This window comes from Diadema antillarum, unplaced genomic scaffold (assembly GCF_040938485.1).
Source record: "Diadema antillarum isolate AM-2024a unplaced genomic scaffold, OU_Dant_1.0 seq00002019_RagTag, whole genome shotgun sequence".
Classification (NCBI taxonomy): Eukaryota; Metazoa; Echinodermata; class Echinoidea; order Diadematoida; family Diadematidae; genus Diadema; species Diadema antillarum.
The window spans coordinates 77,199-97,858 of NW_027272674.1; the positions used below are offsets into that span (position 1 = coordinate 77,199).

General features: G+C 40.5%; 1 protein-coding gene across 1 annotated transcript in view; it reads left to right on the forward strand.

Moving 5' to 3' along the window:
- The window catches only part of LOC139713634 (laminin subunit gamma-1-like), a 97,479-nt gene extending 77,124 nt beyond the window's left edge, over positions 1-20,355 (forward strand). Inside the window, exons 21-30 of the mRNA XM_071625341.1 lie at positions 590-724; positions 965-1,139; positions 1,943-2,065; positions 4,128-4,242; positions 5,237-5,436; positions 6,806-6,964; positions 8,109-8,208; positions 9,110-9,294; positions 12,812-12,944; positions 20,232-20,355. Of these exons, the coding sequence (XP_071481442.1) occupies positions 590-724; positions 965-1,139; positions 1,943-2,065; positions 4,128-4,242; positions 5,237-5,436; positions 6,806-6,964; positions 8,109-8,208; positions 9,110-9,294; positions 12,812-12,886 (1,267 nt within the window). The 3' untranslated portion in view covers positions 12,887-12,944; positions 20,232-20,355. The remainder of the gene's footprint in view (positions 1-589; positions 725-964; positions 1,140-1,942; positions 2,066-4,127; positions 4,243-5,236; positions 5,437-6,805; positions 6,965-8,108; positions 8,209-9,109; positions 9,295-12,811; positions 12,945-20,231) is intronic.
- The last annotated feature ends 305 nt before the right edge of the window (positions 20,356-20,660 follow it).

Consider the following 20,660-nt stretch of genomic DNA (forward strand, 5'->3'; position numbering starts at 1 on the left):
TATGGGCAAATTTTGTGTAACATTGGCAAGATATTATTTCCAGTATGCAGATGGAACATACAAGTGGATACCATGTCCTCTTGGAGGTCCCCCAAAGCTGCCATAGCTTGCCATAGTTTGTTCTATTCTGTTTGTGTAATAGTCTGCAAGAATGTGAGGAAGGTGAACTTGCAATACTCGGGTAAAGCATTAGACCCCAGGACTCCCCCTTCCCCCCCCCCACCTTGCTCTGTGGCTACAAGGCTAATCAGGACTGATTATCTAACACCAGTGTACAAGTCAAGGATTATTAAACAAAAAATATCAAATTTTATGTCTAGGATTGACGATTCTTCCATTTTTATCAGTCCTGGAATGATACTTCCCATTACCTGTAGATCACACATTTAAATCATGACATCATAATGGCAGTGGTGGTTTCTTCTGTGGTGTAGTTACCATGCATCGAGTTTAACTCACATTGAGCAGATACTGTATAGAGGTCTTGTCATCGAGAGTTCCACAATATCCTTTGAATATGCAGCTGCCCCGACTTTTTGAAATGTTGTGGCCTGTGTGACATCACAAATATACAATTCTTCCCATACAGGCACACTGCTGCATCTGCAGGAATCGAAAAGACCGCCAATGATGCCCTTGAGCTTGCCTACGAGGCCCTGAGGAAAGTCCAGAACAGCAGCAACGGGCAGGACCTAGAGGAGCAGATCACGGCCGTGGAAGACAGGTTTGTTGGTTGCCATAGATACCCAGTGGTAGACAACAATGATGCTGATAGTGATTCACCAGTGTCTACACAGCAATTCACAAGATTCACTTGTCAAATGAAGTTTAATGTATATGTTTGTATTAGCTTGAATGTTTGCAATATTGGATGAGAGCCTCGGGTATCATTTGATTCAGACAGTAGCATCCTCCCATGACTCCAAATCCTCCTCTTCCTCCTATTCTCCCTTCTGAACGACAGATTCCGTGAGGCCCAAGACCTCTTCAACCAGGTGGCGAATACAGCAAATGACTGCCAGCAGCGTGCCCAGGAGGCCGCGGAGGAGGCCCTCAAGCTGCTCACCAAGGCCAACATGCCCATCCCACCCATCGACATCAACTCCCTCCTGGATGCTGCCAATGATCTGAGCGTCAGAGTAAGTGTCACTTGTCTCGTTTGTTGCCATAGCAACAGCATTGAGAGAGGAAAAAAAAAATAATGCTAGTTGTCAGGGTCTGATCCATGAACTGCTTTCCATATCGCCAATTCAATTCAATCCAAGTCAGGCAGTGTGGTGCTGATTTTGTGCTAGGATAGCAAAATATTCCACGTCCTTCCCACTACATCCCCATAGAGTGGAGCATTCAAATATACTAACAAGAATGTGCAAATAATGTTATATGTACAACATATCTGGCTGCATCATTTTATTGTCTGTTTGTGTGAAGGGAAATGTGTGCAGTGGCATGCAGTAACCCTCTGGTTCATCTGTACCAAATTTTCTGATAAGAGAGAAAAAATGAATCTGTAGAGAGAAGATTGTTACACTCTTGAATTACCAATTTTCAAATGTTAAGCGAGAACTGTCGCTTAGTTTAGCTTTCGGTTTGCTCTTCAATTGATGCTTTGCTGATGCACATTCATTGCAAATCCTTGACTTGAACTATACCTTCTTTTAACAGCCCACTGAAAAGGAAGAACATTAGTCATCATAGTCATTGTCAACATTTGAAAGCTGAAATTGGCTGGGGGGGGGGGGGGGGCAGGGAAGATAGATAGATAGGTAGAGATAAATAGATGAGTAAATACATGTAGGAAGATAGAAATATAAAGACCAAGAGAGATAGACAGAGAGAGAGATATTATCAAACTGATGGAGGGTAAGATTTAACCATGTTTTCTCCTAACATTCGTTGGCTTAATCTCTAATGTGCACCTTCTTCCTGGTTTCCTGCTCAGGCGCAGCAGATAATAAATGCAGCTGAGCGGATCAAGCGGGAGAATGCTGATCTCCTGGCCGAGGTGGCATCTGATGCCGCCACTGCTGCCGATCTCCTCCGGCAGGGCATCGATTTGGAAAATGTGAGTATAACCATGGTAACGGAGGAATGGGGCAAGTAGCTCACATGATTTCCTCTATCCATCCATATGGATCCTTATTTTTTTTTGTTTTTGATGCATGAATATATTGCAGTTGACAAGAGCAGGTACACAAAATTTTCGCTCCCTAAGGTGAGATTTTGATAGGTTTACCGGCAATTATTGTCCCCGCCGAACGAGTTCGAGCAGGGGACTATGAAACGGGCTCCGTACGTGTGTGTGTCCGTGTGTCCGTCCGTCCGTGTGTCCGTCCGTGTGTCCGTCCGTGTGTCCGTCCGTGTGTGCGTCCGTGTGTGATCAAAATGTTCAAAATGCTACTCCTTCGCCATTTCTAACCCGATTTTGATTCTGTTTGCTTTATATGATAGCACTACATGGGAGCTTTGAAACTTGTATACAGAATTTCAGTTGTGACCTTTGACCTTGACCTTTGACCTATATTGTACATTTTGCTTCAAAATGCTACTCCTTCGCCATTTCTAACCCGATTTTGATTCCGTTTGCTTTATATGATGGCACTAGGTAAGGGCTTCAAAACTTCTACACAGAATTTTGACCTTTGACTTCTTTGACCTTTGACCTGGATTTTTGACCTATATTGTACATTTTGCTACAAAATGCTACTCCTTCGCCATTTGTAACCCGATTTCAATTCTGTTTGCTTTAAGTGATGGCACTAGGTGAGGGCTTCAAAACTTCTACACAAAATTTTGACCTTTGACTTCTTTGACCTTTGACCTTGATTTTTAACCTGTATTGTTCATTTTGCTACCAAATGCTACTCCTTCGCCATTTCTAATCCGATTTTGATTCTGTTTGCTTTATGTGAGGGCACTAGGTGAGGGCTTCAAAACTTCTACACAGAATTTTGACCTTTGACTTCTTTGACCTTTGACCTTGATTTTTTTACCTATATTGTACATTGGCTACAAAATGCTACTCCTTCGCCATTTCTAACCCGATTTCGATTCCGTTTGCTTTATGTGATGGCACTAGGTGAGGGCTTCAGAACTTCTACATAGAATTTTGACCTTTGACTTCTTTGACCTTTGACCTTCATCTTTTTACCTATATTGTACATTTTGCTACTAAATGCTACTTCCGGCGGGGACATATATTACGCACCGCGTAATTTCTACTTTTCCTTGTTTTTGAATGAATTTGATTTCACATATCTGAGTGGTGTGAGTAATTGTGGCATTTAGAGATGGCATGAATAAACTCTTTGCTGAATGTGGATGAGATCCTGTATAACAGAGTTAAAGAGAAATGGATGCATCATTTTTGGATTGCCAACTCCATTAAGCTTCACAGGAATATTATATAATAATGATGATGATGATGATGGTTATGATAATAATAGCAATAATGGTAATATGAACTTGTATTGTGCCAAATCCACTCTGTGAGAGCGCTCAAGGCACTCTGCTCAAAGATCACAGATTCCACACTTTGCAGGCATGTGTAAACTCCAGCCGCCATCAGCTTATGATCTGTGAGTATGCATCTGATTCTCACAACACTTAAACCTTACTTTGATGGATAGACATGAGCGGAAGACGTGCACAAAATCACATGATTGAGCCATTTTTGGTCTGACAAGCATTTGTAAACGGTCATGCAGGGTCGTAACGGCACATCCAATTTTCGCGAAAGCGGTGTCATTAGATGCGGAAACTTGAAAGTAGAAATTTTGTGCGGCGGAAAGGTCGTGGCAAATGTCGGGGGGGAGGGGGGGGGGGGAGTTGATTCAACCCCCCCAGCCGTTTTGAGGGTAAGAATCTCCCTGATATGGGAATCACATTTGCCCTTTGAGTTACATGTAACACACAAGTATCTCCCCCATTCCTCTTTGAAATTTCACTGATTTTGATGAGTGAATGTTGGCAGCCCTACCCTTCCTCTCCCCTTCCCCTTCCCCTCCCCTTCCCCTCCCCTTCCCCTCCCCCTCCCCTCTTCCCCCCCCCCCCCATATTGAAAATATATGGTATTGGCTCTTGATGAGTGATTAATGTGCGATAATTGAATCCGTCCCCGTGCACAGAACGTGGCCCGCTTGCTGGCCATTGCCAATGGCGCTCTCGGTGATGCCCAGGATGCCAAGAGGAGGGGAGATAAGACACTGGAGGAGGCCCAAGACATCCTGGACAAGCTTCGAGGTCAGTGACCCCTCCCTCTTACGGGAATCATTGCAGTATGTGCTACTGTAAAAGTGGATGTTTTTACATTGGGCAGGGTAAGATGAATTTCACATGTTTTTAATTTCGCGTATGGTCACTACAATCTAGCAAGCTTTAAACGGCTGCTCCTGTCATGGCAGCACATATACTTTGTATGACATTAAAAGGTAACTGGTCCACACTGGGACAGCAAATTCCCTCACACCTCAAGACTAGTGAATGGGGAAAAAACGTGCAAATGACATCTAGCAGATATACCTTTGCAATATGCCTACCTTGAATTCAAAGCTATAAAACATCATTACCAAGTTATTCCAAGAAAAAGATTTGTGCACTTTTTTATGGGGCAAGCTTCATGTTGTGCGAAATGCGCAGAAATTTTCGCTTTTACAGTCATGGGGAATACTACTTCTGCATAAAGGTTAGTGTGAATATTACAGCCCTCTGCAAAAAGTAGACATTCCCCACATACAAAGAGATAAATGAATGATAGTATGGTTAGCAAACAAATGTAATGATTGTTCTCGGGGTTTTTCTGCTGTTGACCATTCGGAATGAGCCTCATTCTTCCTATCTGCTGAATGTAAGGCTTTGTGAGGCTTGCAGGTAAATGGTGATAATACTTCATTTTGAGAAGCAGATGGTGCTGTTGTAGACAAGATCAAATGTGGAGATGTAATTGTTCTGGCACAGTAGGTTATCTCTTACTGACAACTACCCTGTTTGTTTAAAATGATGATACAGTGGGCTCCCGTTTTAACAAAGCCCTCAGGACTGGCAGTTTTCTTTTGTTATAACGACCTTTGTTATAACAGAACAAATAAACAATGAAAATACATAAAGGGAATAAGGTTGTGGCCTGAATTTTTACTTCGTTATAATGGGAATTTTGTTATAACCGTGTTCCTTATAATGGGAGTACACTGTACCATGATGCAAGTATTAACCCCCCTCCCTCCACCTGTCGCTCCAGGTTTTAATGAGAAAGTCGAAGAGAGCAAGCAGAGGGCGACAGAGGCAAAGGAGAGGATCCCGGACATCGAACGCATGATTGATCTCGCCAACCGCACAGCTCTCAATGCCTCAGAGGCCATCGCTGCTGCAGAGGGTGATGCCATGAGAGCACGGGAATTGGCCAACATGGCGGAGGGGAATGCCACACAGGCATCAGCGGTCAGTGGCTTTGATAGAGATTCACTCACACCTTAATAATTAATAAGGTCTGCTTTATCCAGGGTAGCCTCTTAAGTTTTGCCACTGTTCTACCAGAGGGCCCTGCCATTATTATTACCTTAGCGTTGCCAGGTATCCATTTATACACCTGGGTAGAGAGGGACATTGTGGGTAAGCACTGGGCGGAAATCAAACTCGGATCCTTCGTTTGGGAGTCAGGAGTCTTATCCACTGTGCCACAGAACTGCCCCCCCCCCCCCCATCTTGGCTGCATTCAAGAGCTCAAAAGCAAACCAAAGCAAACCAATCCAACATGTACCATACCACACCATGTCAGATTTGGCACCTAGCACTCTGTGGGGAAAGCGTACCTCGTGAGTTATTTTTGGAAGGGGTCACATGTTTTGTAGCATCGGCTCTCAGGTGTCCCAAACAAAGAGAATCAACTCTTTGAATTTTGATGTAGTGTGTGCTGCACGCATTCTTCTAATGCCAAATTCTGGTAGGATTATGGTACACTCTTGGAGCACATCGGGAAGTGGTCCACTTTTGGCCCGGTATAGTATGGTACGGTACATTTAAATTGTAAGGAGCGTTCGAGCGCTCCTCTGACACAGGTATGGCACAGTAGGGTACACTTCAGGAGCGCACTCGAATGCACCCCCAGATATACAGTGTCATCTTGTGTGCTAGTCCTAAAGAGTGTCATACGCGGTGACACAGCATACCTCATTTTACATACACACCTCACTGTGCAAACTTATATAAATAACACATATTGCTTTGCCATGGTGCTAATTCTTCAGTGTCAGATTTAATGTATTTGGCTCCTGATGTGTGAAGACTATCCCTTCTAGCAAAAGATATGTTTAATGGTTAATTATGCCAAGATGATTCTTTCTGTAGCATTTTTTCCCCCTAGAACTCTATTGGTTAATATGTGAAGATATTTCAAAGTAATTATCACTGTGGATCTGGGGGCAAGTTTTTTTTTAGGAATTTGCAATCATTATGAATTGCAATAATTACACGCACTGCAGCAGCAATTTGACTCCTCACAGCTGATCAATCGTTTCTTAGCTGTTGCCATGGTAACAGCCACTATTGAAACTTAGAATAGAGGGCGTGATGGGGTACAGAGATGACAAATCGTCATCGTCATGGCAGAAAGGCTCTAAGGCTTCGGGCTTAAAAAAAAATTTAACAAAAAATTATCATCACATCATATGAAAGAGCTGTCAAAACTCTGTCAAATTATGTCACATACAAAAATTAGATTTTGGGACAAAATATTATGCTACGACCCTTCTACCAGGCAGGTGACAAAATGTGTTTTGTAAAACTTTTTATTGTTTCCTCCCCATCGCAGGCTGCTCAGCAGGTGAAAGCAGATGCAGAAGCCACCAAGCAGCAGGCGCAGGACCTGAACGATCGCGCCGACGGCCTCAATGGCAACGTCACGGCAACCATGATGCGACTGAACGCTATAGACGCCCAGGCCGACGCTGATGGAAATCTTGCAGATACGGTGAGAGCTGCGCTCTCTTCGTCGCAAAATTGCTGCAGTTACAAACACTCTTGGTCTTAACTTGTACTCGATGTAAAAGAGGCCTTCATGGGAAAGGAGGCCAAAGAGAGAAGATGATGCATCTAATGATGTTTTGATTTTGACTTGAAATTTTAGATTCAGAATATAGTTAACAAATCTGTTGCCACTGTATCTCTATATCGTCGTTGGGGCGACAAGACCTCCTATCTGCAATATGTCAAATGTTCAGGAGAGCCAAAAAACATGGCAGCCAAAGCACTATATCAAATGGGAAAGCCTTTCCTTTGACATGCCGTCGTGACTTCATTTTTGGGGTAAGACAGCGAGGATTTGGACAGGACATAACTTCAGTGATTATCCAACCATTCGTCTAAAAAAGTCATTTTCACCAAAATTTCAGATACAAGGTCTTTTCACCCCAGCGACAATATATTTTCAGCTAACTTATTTATGCTAAGGCAACTATAGTCATATTTGATTACACATTTGTGACTGCCCAGCTCAAAACCCACAAAAGTAGACCTACAACGATCCTGTAAATGGATTATTTGCTGTTATACAAGTTTACAAGAGTAAGCTCTAAGCTTTAAAATGATATATAACTTATTGAAATTGGACTGTCCGTAAATGTGATTGAAATAAGACAGAGTTAGGAGGTACAGTTTCATAGAGAAGGGGAAAAAGAGGCTTTAAAGATTAGGGTCACTCAGTCAGGCATGCTATGCAAAAGTATCAATGAAAACAGGTTTTATTTCCCAGTGAAAACAGCACCTGTCAAAAAACGTATGGTCCAGAAAAACTTCTAATATCTTCATTTTGATTTTGTGGCCGCCATATTTTGACAGTAGATAGAGAAAACATTACTCCCAAGGTAAGACAAATTCAAAAGAATTGAGTCAGTCAACCCAAATGACATATTTCTGTCCATTGGGGAGAATCCTCATCTGAAACTTTTTGTCACTTTCGAGTTTGGTGGTCACATTCGTTTTTGGAATAAATGATATGAGGCTCTTTGTACTGTGTGACTTTTAGATAATTTAAGTGTACCAAATGAAGTCAAAGGAAATTATTATTATTATTATTATTTTTTTTTTTTTTTGGTCCTTGCTTCTTTCATGTCCAGGCTCAGCAAAAGGCTAATGCCGCCAAGCAGATGACCCAGGCGGCGACCCGGGCGGCTGCAGATGCTCTGGATCAACTCAACATGATCAAGCAAGCTCTGGGTAAGGCCTCACTGCAAGGCTGGCCCAATCACCACCATATCTTTGTCTATCAATTGTTGCAATGTTCACATCTGTCAGTCATTCCTTCCGATGTCGTGGTCACAGTAGGTACTTTGCGTCAGGTTCTATGAGAAGATCGTCCCTCAAGATATTTTTGCGGCATGAAATTCGCGAATTTAAGTCTTATTCACGGCGTGAAATTTTTGCGAATCGCCACTGTGACTAGAACTTTCCTATGAGTTTTGATTGCGCATATCTTGGCTCTCGCAAAATTTGTGAAATTAAAATGCACACAAACATTTCTGGTTTTGCAGTAACAGCCTGACTTTTCACTTGAATTGGAACAAGATTTAAAATGACATCAGTAACTGAAGTATGGCTGTGCAGAACATCAGCAAACTAAAAGAGTTGGAGGCTGTCAAACATATATGAGGGACTGAGCAGTTAAGGCAGAACATCAAAAATGAGACTAGATTCATGTGCAAAGTACTCTCAATAATAGTAATAACATTGACACAGTGCTTCCATAGTGCATATAACTGCTGTTGATTGTGTCTCTCTGCACTGAAAGATAAAAGAGACTAGATGCTATTAAATGCCAACATACTATTGACTCTTTCAAAATCTTTTTGAAAGTACTCTGTTTTCGGTGCAATTGTAAATTTTGAAGCTGTGGCCGAGTCCTGTAAGTAAGAGGGAATAGAATTCCAAAGAAGAGGGGCAGCGTGAAAGAAAGATCACTCTCCATAAAACTTGGTCTGAGTAATGGGACAACACCAAAGGTCATTCTGAGCCAATCTGAGAATGCAATCTGTTGAACGTCTTTATAATTCCCTTCATAACTCCCTTCTCCTTGATGTGCATGCCTTGAAATCTCGTCCTTCTGCTCAATCTGTGACAGACGAGGTGGGTGCCATCAACCCAGATACCCTCGAGGAGCTGGAGGACAACATCCTCAACATCAACGCCACCCTGACCTTCGACCTGAAGCTGACGGACACGCTGGATGAGATGCGAGAATTCGCCAGGCTACAGGAGGGCTGGATCACAGCCCACCAGACTGACCTAAGTGAAATACGAGCCGAGGTAAATATCCCCATCCCCCTCCCCCTCCCACCTTCCTCATGACACTCCTCTCCTCATTAGAGACTTTATATTTATAAAGTCATGTCACATGATCAATTGTTTCCTGTGTCAATTTAGTCCCCCTGTAGATCTACAATGGACACTCCCCTGGAGGGTCTGAGACTGTGTCAGCTCATGCTGTATGGAGTATACACTGTCAGTGTTTTTTAGTGCACTGTTTTCGTTCCCCCCTTATAATTGTCATGAAATTCAATTCTTGTAGGAGTGCAGTTGAGTCTTATCTTTGTTTGGTGGCTTTTTTTTTTTTTTAACCAGCTTAGAAAGGAGGACATGAGGATGTATATTGTAGGAATCTTACCTGACAGCCAGACAAGCATTTGCTGGAAAAGTTACCATTAAGATGGGACTTTTAATGTGAAAAAGCAATTTATTTTCACCATGATCAATAAAATTGTATCTGTGCCTTTATGTCTCTACGAACCTTACCACTTCCATGTAAGGCGCAAAAAAAAAAAGGAAAAAAAGTGTGAACAGTCAAGTAAATTATATATTTTTTAAATTCTTGAGTTTTCATCCTGCTGTTAATTCCTTTGTGTGCCTCATGTCCGAAAAAAACAACAACCCAACAACAATGTTCAGTTGGTGATGTTGAGGCATTTAATCCTCATGTGATGTTTTGTTCATTTGTATTGGATATTTTTCTGTTTTTTAGTCTCTTGATTTTCACTCGCATTATTGCCATTTCACTGGTGTTGGGATTGATTGAGAATGCATGTTGTTTTTATGATTCTGTCTTATCACCATCCTTTTGGAAATTGTTTTAAGCACCTCTCTTCCGCCTTATTTTTCTGATGAATGGCATGTCTGTGCAATGAATTATGCTTTGACATTCTGTGGTTAATAATTCACTCTTGATCAATTTCTATACTCAGAGTTATGTCTTGAGAAAGTTCACACTTATGTCAAGATATGTGTGGTTTCATTTCATATTCTCTATCCAGTGATTGGCAGATCTAGGAAAACAAAATATGGTGTTTTGTTTGTGTGTCTATTTATTTGTTTGTTTATTTGCATTCCCACCCACAGGAAATTATTGACTACTTAATGGAGCAGCCACTGATATGTCCAATGTGGTTGTTGAAATTTTGAAGCCAATGCTCATTTAATGTAACATAGATATATTCAAACGACAAAACAGGGAAAATTCCATGATGATGGTGCACTACATCATGTGACATGGAGCATATGCATCTCTGACGTTATCAGACTTGCAAGATTGTTTCATGTCCCACTTCTGTCTTTCGTTCAGTACGGAAACATAAGATGTATCACTCTTGCAGTCTTTATACTCGATATAAAATTCTCCGTCAGCATTGTCCAAAATAAGATTGGTATAGGATGAGATGAGACGTTATATCATACCACTACAATTCATTGTTGAGAATCATTTCCGTAGAGTACATAAGATGAAATCAATCACAGTTAATCTGAGACTTGAATGAATTCATAATAAAGATCAAGCTACATTGGTACCTTGACTGTAAACACCTCCCCCCCCCCCCCCTTTAAGGAAGCATAAATCATGTGATTGGCTTTAGCCAGACTGTCACCATGGTAACTGCAAGAATCATCAGTCACAAGGGATGTTGGTGGCTAAATCCATCAAGTCTACACAACCACATTTTTGTGCTTTGGTGGAGCAATTTTTTTTTTAATTGAATAAAAAATAAGATTATGATTTTGATATTCATTATTGAGTTTTCCATAGGATAGATATAAAAAAAAATGCTTACTCATTGAAGCTCTTTGTTGTTCATATTTAATTGTTGCAGGATTTCCCGAAGCCTCTCTATCACTAAATCTATAACTAGATTTTAAATTGGCAACACATTTTAGAATGTTAAAATTCCTGTTTCTCTCTCACAGTGGCAAATTTTGGTAAAGTCCTCCCTGATTTTATGCAGATTTTAATGAATTCAACCAACCCATCTTATCTATTTTCCTCATGGCTGATACACAATAAACTTCAGAGTTACCAATTTGATGAGGGTGACGTGATAATCTATGCAGCAAAATTACCCTAGCATTTTAGGGGTTAAATCATGAGTCTGTATGAAATGCCTAATGTGATTGGTGCTTAACCCTGTGTGTGCTCTGAGTGCTGATTGGCACAGAAAACCCCACAGCATCGTACACACTGTCCAAAGTCCCTGGCACAGAAGGGGTTAAGCGGGTCCTAGGATGTCTCTCCCAGTATCGATTAAAGGACAAGTCCACCTTCATATACACAAGGATTGAGAGAATGCAGCAATATTAGTAGAACACATCAGTGAAAGTTTGAGGAAAATTGGACAATCCATTCAAAAGTTATGAATATTTTAAGTATCTGCGCAGTCACTGCTGGATGAGAAGACTACTACAGTATATGATGTCACATGCGTACAACTATATAATGAAAATAAAAAGAGAATTTCACAAAACTTTGCTTTTTGAATAAAGTGCACAGTTCTTCGACTTGCTACTGACGTATGTTAAGGGTAATATTATTCCCCCTGCCTTCTTAAAGAGAGAAGTCGAGTGTTCTTTTGTTATGGGAGAAAAATGGAAATATGTTGAATTTTCTTTATTCTTTCTTTACATCGTTGTACTCATGTGACATCACAAGCTATAGTAGTCTTTTCATCCAGCCGTGACTGAGCAGAAACTTCAAAAATTCATAACTTTTTAACGGATTGTCCGATATTGCTCAAACTCTCACTGTTGTGCTCTACTAATATTGCTGCATTCACTCAACCCACATGTCTATGAAGATGAACTTGTCCTTTAAGCTGTACACTGAAAACTATCGGTTACAAGATATTGTCCTCAAAGAATACAATTATCTGGAGACGAATTATATGCCTCGATGATCTTTCAGAATAATAATTTTTTCGCAAAAGACAGTAAACCTCACCAGGATAGAATGTAATGAGGAATATGAGTGGTAGAGTCTAATGTTAACAATGGATGCTTTTTCTTGCTCAGTCTTATTTCAATGTGATGACAGTAATTTGTGTGGCAATGATGATGTGAATACCATTCCAGTAGCATTTGTTGGAAGAGTATAAACAAACAAAAAATCACTTCATCTCTCATTCATAAATTGGCAATGGGTCCTGTTCTTATATGCTTCTTTGTTATTCGATTTACTTGTGTACTGACCTGTAAATCTTTGGTTAAGTATGATTTTTTTTCAAATGAGTGTGCAATTTCTCTCTCTCTCTCTCTATATATATATATATCACGCCCATTTACAGGTGATCAGCAAATCTGAAAGTTTCGCCCAATCTTGTTTGCATTTCATCAATATTTTGTATGCCTCCGCCACGAATTGGTGGCGGAGGCATTATTTTCTTTTGTTTTCTGCCTCTACATCACTTGTGCAGAAGACCACATTTTTCTCGTGATATGATCGAATCTGAAGAGTAGCTTGAAGTACTTCTTTATTCAACACATGAAACCTCCTCTAAATCCACAGGTGCTGAGTCTTACCCTCGTCCGGGACTCGTTGCCCGATTTCTGCCCCAACCTAAATGAGCTAGAACCCATCTAAATGCAATGCCCCGGTTCACACGTGTCCACTCTGTGCCAGCAGGCACAGAGCCCAAGCCGTGAGTCACACACAAAGAGTCGTTTGAGGAGCTTTGAACCCCCGCCCCTCTCACTCGGTGCCCCCCAGTACATCCCCACTGCGCCTCTGCCCCATTTTGTGTTGTCCTGACATCATCTGCATGGAGTCGATGGGCTTTGCCTAATATCCTTACCCCAAGACAGAAACATAGCTCTCCCTACCCTCCAACCTGCCCCCTAAAAAACCCACCAAAAACAAACAAACAAACAAACAAACATATAAACAAAGGGGGCTGGTCCTTGTTTAACTCTTGTAGTCTGATCTGGTGTAGAGACATGCTACCCCCCCCCCCCCCCTCCTGCCATTTCTTGCTGTGACCCAACCCCCTACTTAGTTTGTACCTCCCTTCCCTGCAACAGAAATATTGTGAATTTTCCCTCTTTTTTTTGAGTGGCCTGTGCCATGAAGATGTTATCTTCAACTGCTGTTTTGCTATTGTGCATAACTTCATCAGTAAATCCAGTGACTTGCCTCAACTTTGTTCAAGGAAATGTTCCTTGAGTAGATTCCTCAAATATTCCCCCAAGTACTCAGACTGTTCGTAACAACTTGGGTACTTGACCAGTCATCTAATGGTACTAAAAACCAGGCTAGTCTCGTTGACGGAATTGACAAGTTGACAACAGACATTGATTCCAAATGATGGTGAATGCTTTTATTATGTGAATCTATCTTCAGTTTTACCCTTAGGGAAAGCAAAGTTGTGATGTGTTTAACACAATAAGGTTATTATCAAATAGTCACAAGGACTTTTAGGGCAGCTTGTCCAATTGGGTTACATTGTAAAAGCAGAAAGAGCTTATTCTCCTCTTGTACATCAGGACTTGTGCATCAGGACAAATTCTGCTCCTGTACAGTGCCATTTAAGCTCTAATTTCAACTGCTGGTAACAATCATTGTCCATGGCATTTGTAGAGTGAGTGGAATTTATCTTTTATAAAAAAAAAGAATAATTCAACTGTCCTCCAGAATTACTCTGCAGTCTCGTCTTGAATTAATATGTCAGGACAGAAGAAAGAAAGCTTCAATTTGTCCCTTCCTTCTCTATTCCTGCTGCACATTGTCAAAGTTTCAACCCCTCTGATTTTCCTCCCGCTTTTCAGGTTTCCAGTTTGGAGCTTGTGAGGGACTCCCTCCCCAATTTTTGCCCCCGCGTGGTGGAGAATGAATTGCCGGCCATTGCAATACCGCCGCAGAGGGGGGACATTCCCCAAGACGCATAAATTCCCCCCAGGGCCGACGCTAAACCTTAAGTGAGACTCTGTGCTCATACAGTAGTGCGTATAGTGTTACAAGTAGCCTAGGCGCACACATAATTTTCTGGCTCAAACATCGTCACGCTGGTTTGCTGCCTAGCAGAGCAAACAAACAAAATACTATGTAGTCGCATTTCATCTCCAGTTCATCCTGATAAGTTTTCAGCATCTTTTCCCTCCTTAACTGCTTGTAGATGAAGCATAATCAATATAGTTATCAATCAAAACATATTATATTAAGATGAAGAATCTTCTCAATTGAAAATGCCCATCATTTATTATCCAGCATTCATCGTTTGTGTTTCTTGAAAAGAGTTTTTTTTTCCTTTTTTTTTAAAACGTGCCAAGAGCACAGTTTGGAGATGTGACATCTCCCATGAATGCTCTGCAAATACTCTGCATTTAGTGTACTCATCAAGTATCTACACACTATTCCTTTTCTTCTCATATTTTAAATAGCACAGTGCCATACTATATCCATGTAGTTTGTTCAGTGCTGTAAAGCGGGAGACAAGGAGTACTTTGCAAATGAATGCCCCTTTGTCACATCCCCTGCTGAATCAGCTGTTAAACTTAAAAAATTCTGTCTTTCACATTACCACATTTATGACAAGTCGCTCACGAAAATTCACCAGATCAAATTAGATAATTGAAAGTTCAGAGTTCATTGGAAGACAAGCAACGTGTATCGAAAGTGACCGGTAATGAATGCAAAATATCCGGTACTGCTATTCGTGATAGCAAGCAGGGCTGTACATACTTCTAGTTGTAACCGGCAGACTCACGAACTCTAGAATGATATGGCGGGTGTGTCAAATGTTTCGGGATGTGGACAATAGCTCACTCAACCTGTGGTGGGGTTCTCACTGAATATGAAGGTCACTGATAAGGAGATTAGACTTCTTGAGAGGAAGAAATATTTTACCCTAAAAAAAAAGAAGGCAAATCTCTTCCTTCTGATCCAATCTTCCCCCTTGGCCAGACTACAAGTCCAAGGTATAGAGGCAAAATGTCAAAAGACTTACAAACCTTTCCACAGCTACCCCAGTGCTTCCTTCTATCTATCTTTCTTTCATTCTTCCTGCCAAAAATCAGTTTAGATGTAAATAGTAAAATGGACACATTTCTCTGCTCTGAATATTCATTCATCAGGCTGCCCACAATGACGCCCAGCTCTGCAAACATTCCGTGTCCTTTGCCGTCCCACTTTCATTGTCCTACCTCTCAAAGATGTGCATGCAATAAAGAAAAAACAAAACAACAGCTAGAACAAGCTATAAGCGCCTAGAGTATTCATGTCTGCATTGAAAACATGTAGCTTAGTCTTGCCTGAATGGGTAGTACGTATTTGTGGTAGATGACAGATGTATCCGGAGTTGACTAGACAATTCATTTTTTGTTCTATTTTTAGGTTCTAGTCGGCATCTGCCACAACTGTCTCTGAATATAGTAAAATTCATCCTCATCGCGCTTTGCAAATCCAATGCCTTTGCATACAGTAGGAATAATTATTTTGACGAAGCTTGAAGGTGGGGGCTGCTTGTACACTCAGGATGACAGCTAAACAATATCAAAGCAAATGCAAAACAAAAGGCATACAAAAACTCTAGAAAAGCTATTGGAGGCCAAGACCTATTTCTTGTAGAAGATCCTTGAAAAGCATTCTTATCAAACAAACTAGAAGAGTCAGTTATATGTCTCTTTATGTATTTGTCCTGTGAGACCTATTTCTTGTAGTAGGTTCTTGAAAAGCATTTTTATCAAGCAAACTAGAAGAGTCAATATATATCTCTATCTATTATTAGTATTTGTATATTTCTTGCGCATAAAATCACCTCCATGGAAAATTCTGAGCAATACAGTTGTAGCTCATAGTTGCATTTGTTTTACCTTGAAAATGCTTGAAAGCAATCACTTGTTTTTAGACGAGGTAGAAAAGTGCGCGTCTGTTTTTTCAAACAGGCTCACACCTCTGAGTGACATTTGTACACAGAATCGATCCGCGTCGCAGTCGTCAGATAGTAGTTAAGTGGAGAGAGTAGTACGAGCTCCTACTTGAATAGTGGCATGCTCTAGGCAAAGCTACCATCGGTGGTAGTGAATTCAACCGTAAGCCTGTAGAAGTACTTCTATAGATTAGTAAATTCTTTAGCTAGAAGTCAGTCTGTATAATGACTCGATCATTATTTGTAGTGTTCATCTTTTTCTCCTTTCTACTTTTGTTTTTTTGTTGTTGCAAAAACAAGCACAGGACTGAAAGAAGTGAATAGAAATGCATATCAGACACACATGAAAAGTAAAATTAGCGTGAAATGAGTAAAATGGTGGAAGGACCCTGTTTCAAAATGAATCATGCCGTCACAGAAATGTTCTGGACAGTGTCAAAGTTATGCATGTGGTCCTGTGAACTAAAGTCCTGTATGATATAAATGTCAAGATTTGATTTCAGAAATGCATTAATGATCTTTCCCCAAGTGAATGCAAATGATGAAAAAAAAATGGAAATGAAAACAAATAAAACCTCCTCAAATGTCATCTGTGTTGATGTACATGAATCTCTTCGGATGGAATTTCTGAGTAGTGACTGGCATAAATTTTGTAGATTACCCCCAGAAGCTGAAGACTATATAATTAGAAATTGCAAACAGTGCATGTATGATATGAGTGTAGGGGATGTTGCAAGAGAGTAGAGTTGTAATCAGTTGCAAATTTTGCATTCACCCCAAAATTCATTGTAGAGTTGCACTTTTATTTTCAATTGTTAGCAAGATTTGTGTTTGATATTAATGTTTGATCTCAAGTGCATCATTTTCTTGCCACAGAGCCAATCACAACTTGCAAATTTTGCAATTATCTGTAAGACTTGTGTGGTTGATTTGGGGGATTTGCAACTTGATTACAACTTGATTGCAACCTGATTGCAACGTTCCCTGTGTCGCCGAAGTCATGTAGATACATATGTACATATTTGAGGCCGCAATCTTAAATTGATGTATATCTTCCTAGCAGCTTTCCATGTATACCGAGCAATTTTTTTCTCCTCAGAAAACTGATGTGTGAATGTTGATTGAAGTTGTCATGGATTTCTATCTAGTATGCTTGGTGCATGAGTGTAGTGAACACCTCTTTTTAGATGCAGATCCACCGTGTCCCCCCGTCTTGAATTCAACCCTGATCCATGAATGCCAAAGGAGCATGTTACTACAGATGGACCATCAAAATGTTGTGATCATTGCCCCCATTTATTTTCCTGTCTTGAATTACATTTAATGAAAACAAGTACTGCTTTAGAATGCCATGTTCTGTTCATGAGTGAACCCCAGAAATTCATCCTTCATCTATTTCTCTTCCATAGCAGGGTGTTGAAACAGCCATTATTATGTGAATGCCTCCCCCATCCACAATTAAAACAAGTTGTCTTGTTCCATGATTGCAAGTTGGATATATATTTCAGCGTTCATGAGTTTGATGTGTAGTTCTAGAAGTTCATTTGCATGGATATCCCTGTCATTGATGATGGCTTTTCATTCACCAATCAAACATGCCATGTATTCAACGCTGATTGGTTAAGAAGTCTTCCCTTTGACTTCAGATGCCAAAATCCACCAATCACAAGCATTCATTCATTTTATGATGATGGGGCATCATCGAATTCCGTGGTATGATGGACAAAGTGGACATGTGAATACAAAAGTACTTTGGTGATTTACAGCGTATGATTGCACATTCACATCAGATATTGGTTTGTATCGACACCAGATAAAAAGAATGATACAACATTCAAGACTCAAAAGTACAATGTATACTCCACCATCACCGTTTTATTTAGTATTGTCTATCAAACCCATGATGAGATGTTATAGGCTTTGGTCTGTACATAGTCAACATACATGTATAACCAGGTAACTGAAGAAATAGATAAATGAAACATTCAGAGCACTGTTTATCTACGATGTCTCAAAACACCAAAACTGTCAATCCTTTTCTGTAATAAAGACTTTATCCAGTTTAGCAGTGCAGCCACCTATTCTATATCCAATAACTCTTGTATTGCTTTTGTTACTTTGTGTTTGTCTCTCATATCCATGGATTACACACATGCGCTTGCTTTTTAAGCATTTGGTTGCTTCTGCATCGGCCATGTAAAGAAATGAAACCAAACCTGTAGCCTAAACACATGTTCACTTTACATCCTGAATACCAAGTGGATTTCCTATGTGTCGTCTACTGCATGTCCCATTCATTATTCATGTGTCATTCATTCAAATGGAATGTGCCATCAATAACTCAGATCCATGTCATATAAAAATCAGGTCACTAGTTGTCCCATTACATGTACACCGCCTCGTAAATTGACGCTGTGATAGTTGTATCAAGATGTGCAGCCCGAATGCTGCCCGCCGATCGAGCTTGACCCAAACTGGATTTGCTGTGTGGCCCTCATACCTGTTACATTGACATTACGCGTGTGAACACACCCTAGGAATGGCTCGGCAGCATGACCCAGATGAATGTTCCATAATTGGTGATCATTTTTGTTCTCGATGTAGCATGCTGTCATTCTCATTCTCAACCAGACATTGCTTCAGAGCATATTTCCCACATCGGTTTGTCTCTGTAAAGTGTGCAGAATGCATGAGAACTATTCACCCTCCCACCATGAAAGCATCCAGTTGATACATAAACTTGATGGATATTACTTGTAAACATTTCACATTGTCACTTCACTTATATGTGTGAGTTGAACACTCTAGTAGACATCTTCTTTGAATTATGTGCTGCTGTGTATTTCAATAGGATGAATAAAGTGTGTAGGAGATGATGTCATGATACATTAAAGGTGCATTTAGACAGCAGAATTCACTGGAATATAGATTCTTAAGACAAAATAAAAATATGCTTCCCTTGAACAGTTGTCCTTTACCTTCTGCTGCTTTTCTTTCAAATGCAAACTCTCTTTTTTTCAACTGCTCTTAGGATTGTAGGTCAGTAGCCTGAGGTAAAGCTGGCAAGTTTTATGAGCAAGCTGCTCTATCCTTCTCTCACTTTCTACTTTTTATTTTTTCGTTGTTGCAATGCGAACTATTTTTTACACTTCTTTCATGGAATGAACTTCATGCTTGCAGGTGGATATGAAATTTTATCATGACAGAAGAGGAAACAATTAAAAAAATAAACAATGAATAACTCAAAATGGCTGGTAGGTGTAGTGGTGGTGACCTTTTGGGGCAATGCTTAATCCTGGGGCAACTGACATTGACCTTATGATTTTGTGCATGTATGTGTGTATGTGTGTTTGAAAGTCAGTATGTATGCCTTTCAATGTCTAGCGATTATATTTAGTATGTGGTAGTTATATTGGGATACATGCTTCAAATAGCAAATATGTTTATATTAAACCATCTTCATGTTTGAAAGAGAGAGGAACCCAAGTTTTCTTTTGATTCCCCATGATTTCTTCTTGCTTTTCAATTTTGAGCCTGCCTCTCCGAGATTTTATTAGCAGTATTAGCAGATCATGCGTGGTTGCCATAGGATGACCCCAAATTGAATGTTGAAAACAGGTGTAGCATCTTCACTGTTGGTATGAGAAGCCACATTTGAATGAATCCACGTAATCTCCTTAGACTGCCATATAATGCAAACTGGAGTGGCTAATTTCAAGGGTAACTACATGGTGTACGTCTGTGTGGTATCATTGTGTTGGACCACACAAATGCTTGCTCCATGATGATTTGATGAGTCTCAACAGCAAAACTCTTATACTGGCTTACAAAAAGGAAGAAATATTGGGTTTGTAGTCATGATAAAATAAGTACAGATACTTTACTTTACATGCTTAACAGACTAGGGTCATTATGTGTTGCTGTTGTTGTTTGTTTGATGATTCATAGTGTTGCCATTGCTGCATCTTCCTTTTTTTTTTTTTTTTTTTTTTTGTCTGTCAGTGCTAATTCTAATTCATTTCACGGCCATTCTTGTGTCTCTGTGTCCAACTCGCCTCCCTCTAGGTCGCCTCGCTGGAAACCGTACGAGATTCACTGCCGGAGTTCTGTCCCAACAGAGTTCGAATAGAAGAGGCCCCGGACGCTGTCCCATGATTACCTCCAGTTTTTCACACCACCACCTCCCTCCTCCTCCTCCTCCTCCTCCTCCTCCTCCTCCTCCTCCTCCTCCCTTCCCCATCTGATTCTCCTCTACATCGTCTTCCACTCTTCCATCATCTCACCATCAGTTCTTCCCATCTCCATTCATCACTGTCATGTCAAGTGATGAGTCGTGGTAGTTATCTTTTAAGGACAAGCCTGGGCAGTACACTAATCTTGTCAAGTAGCTGAAAAACAATGTGGAAAAATCAACCCACCATTTGAGACTAAAGTCTTAATACCAGACAATTTTGGCTTCCAGGTTGCAATGACTGTGAAATCAAATGCCAAAAG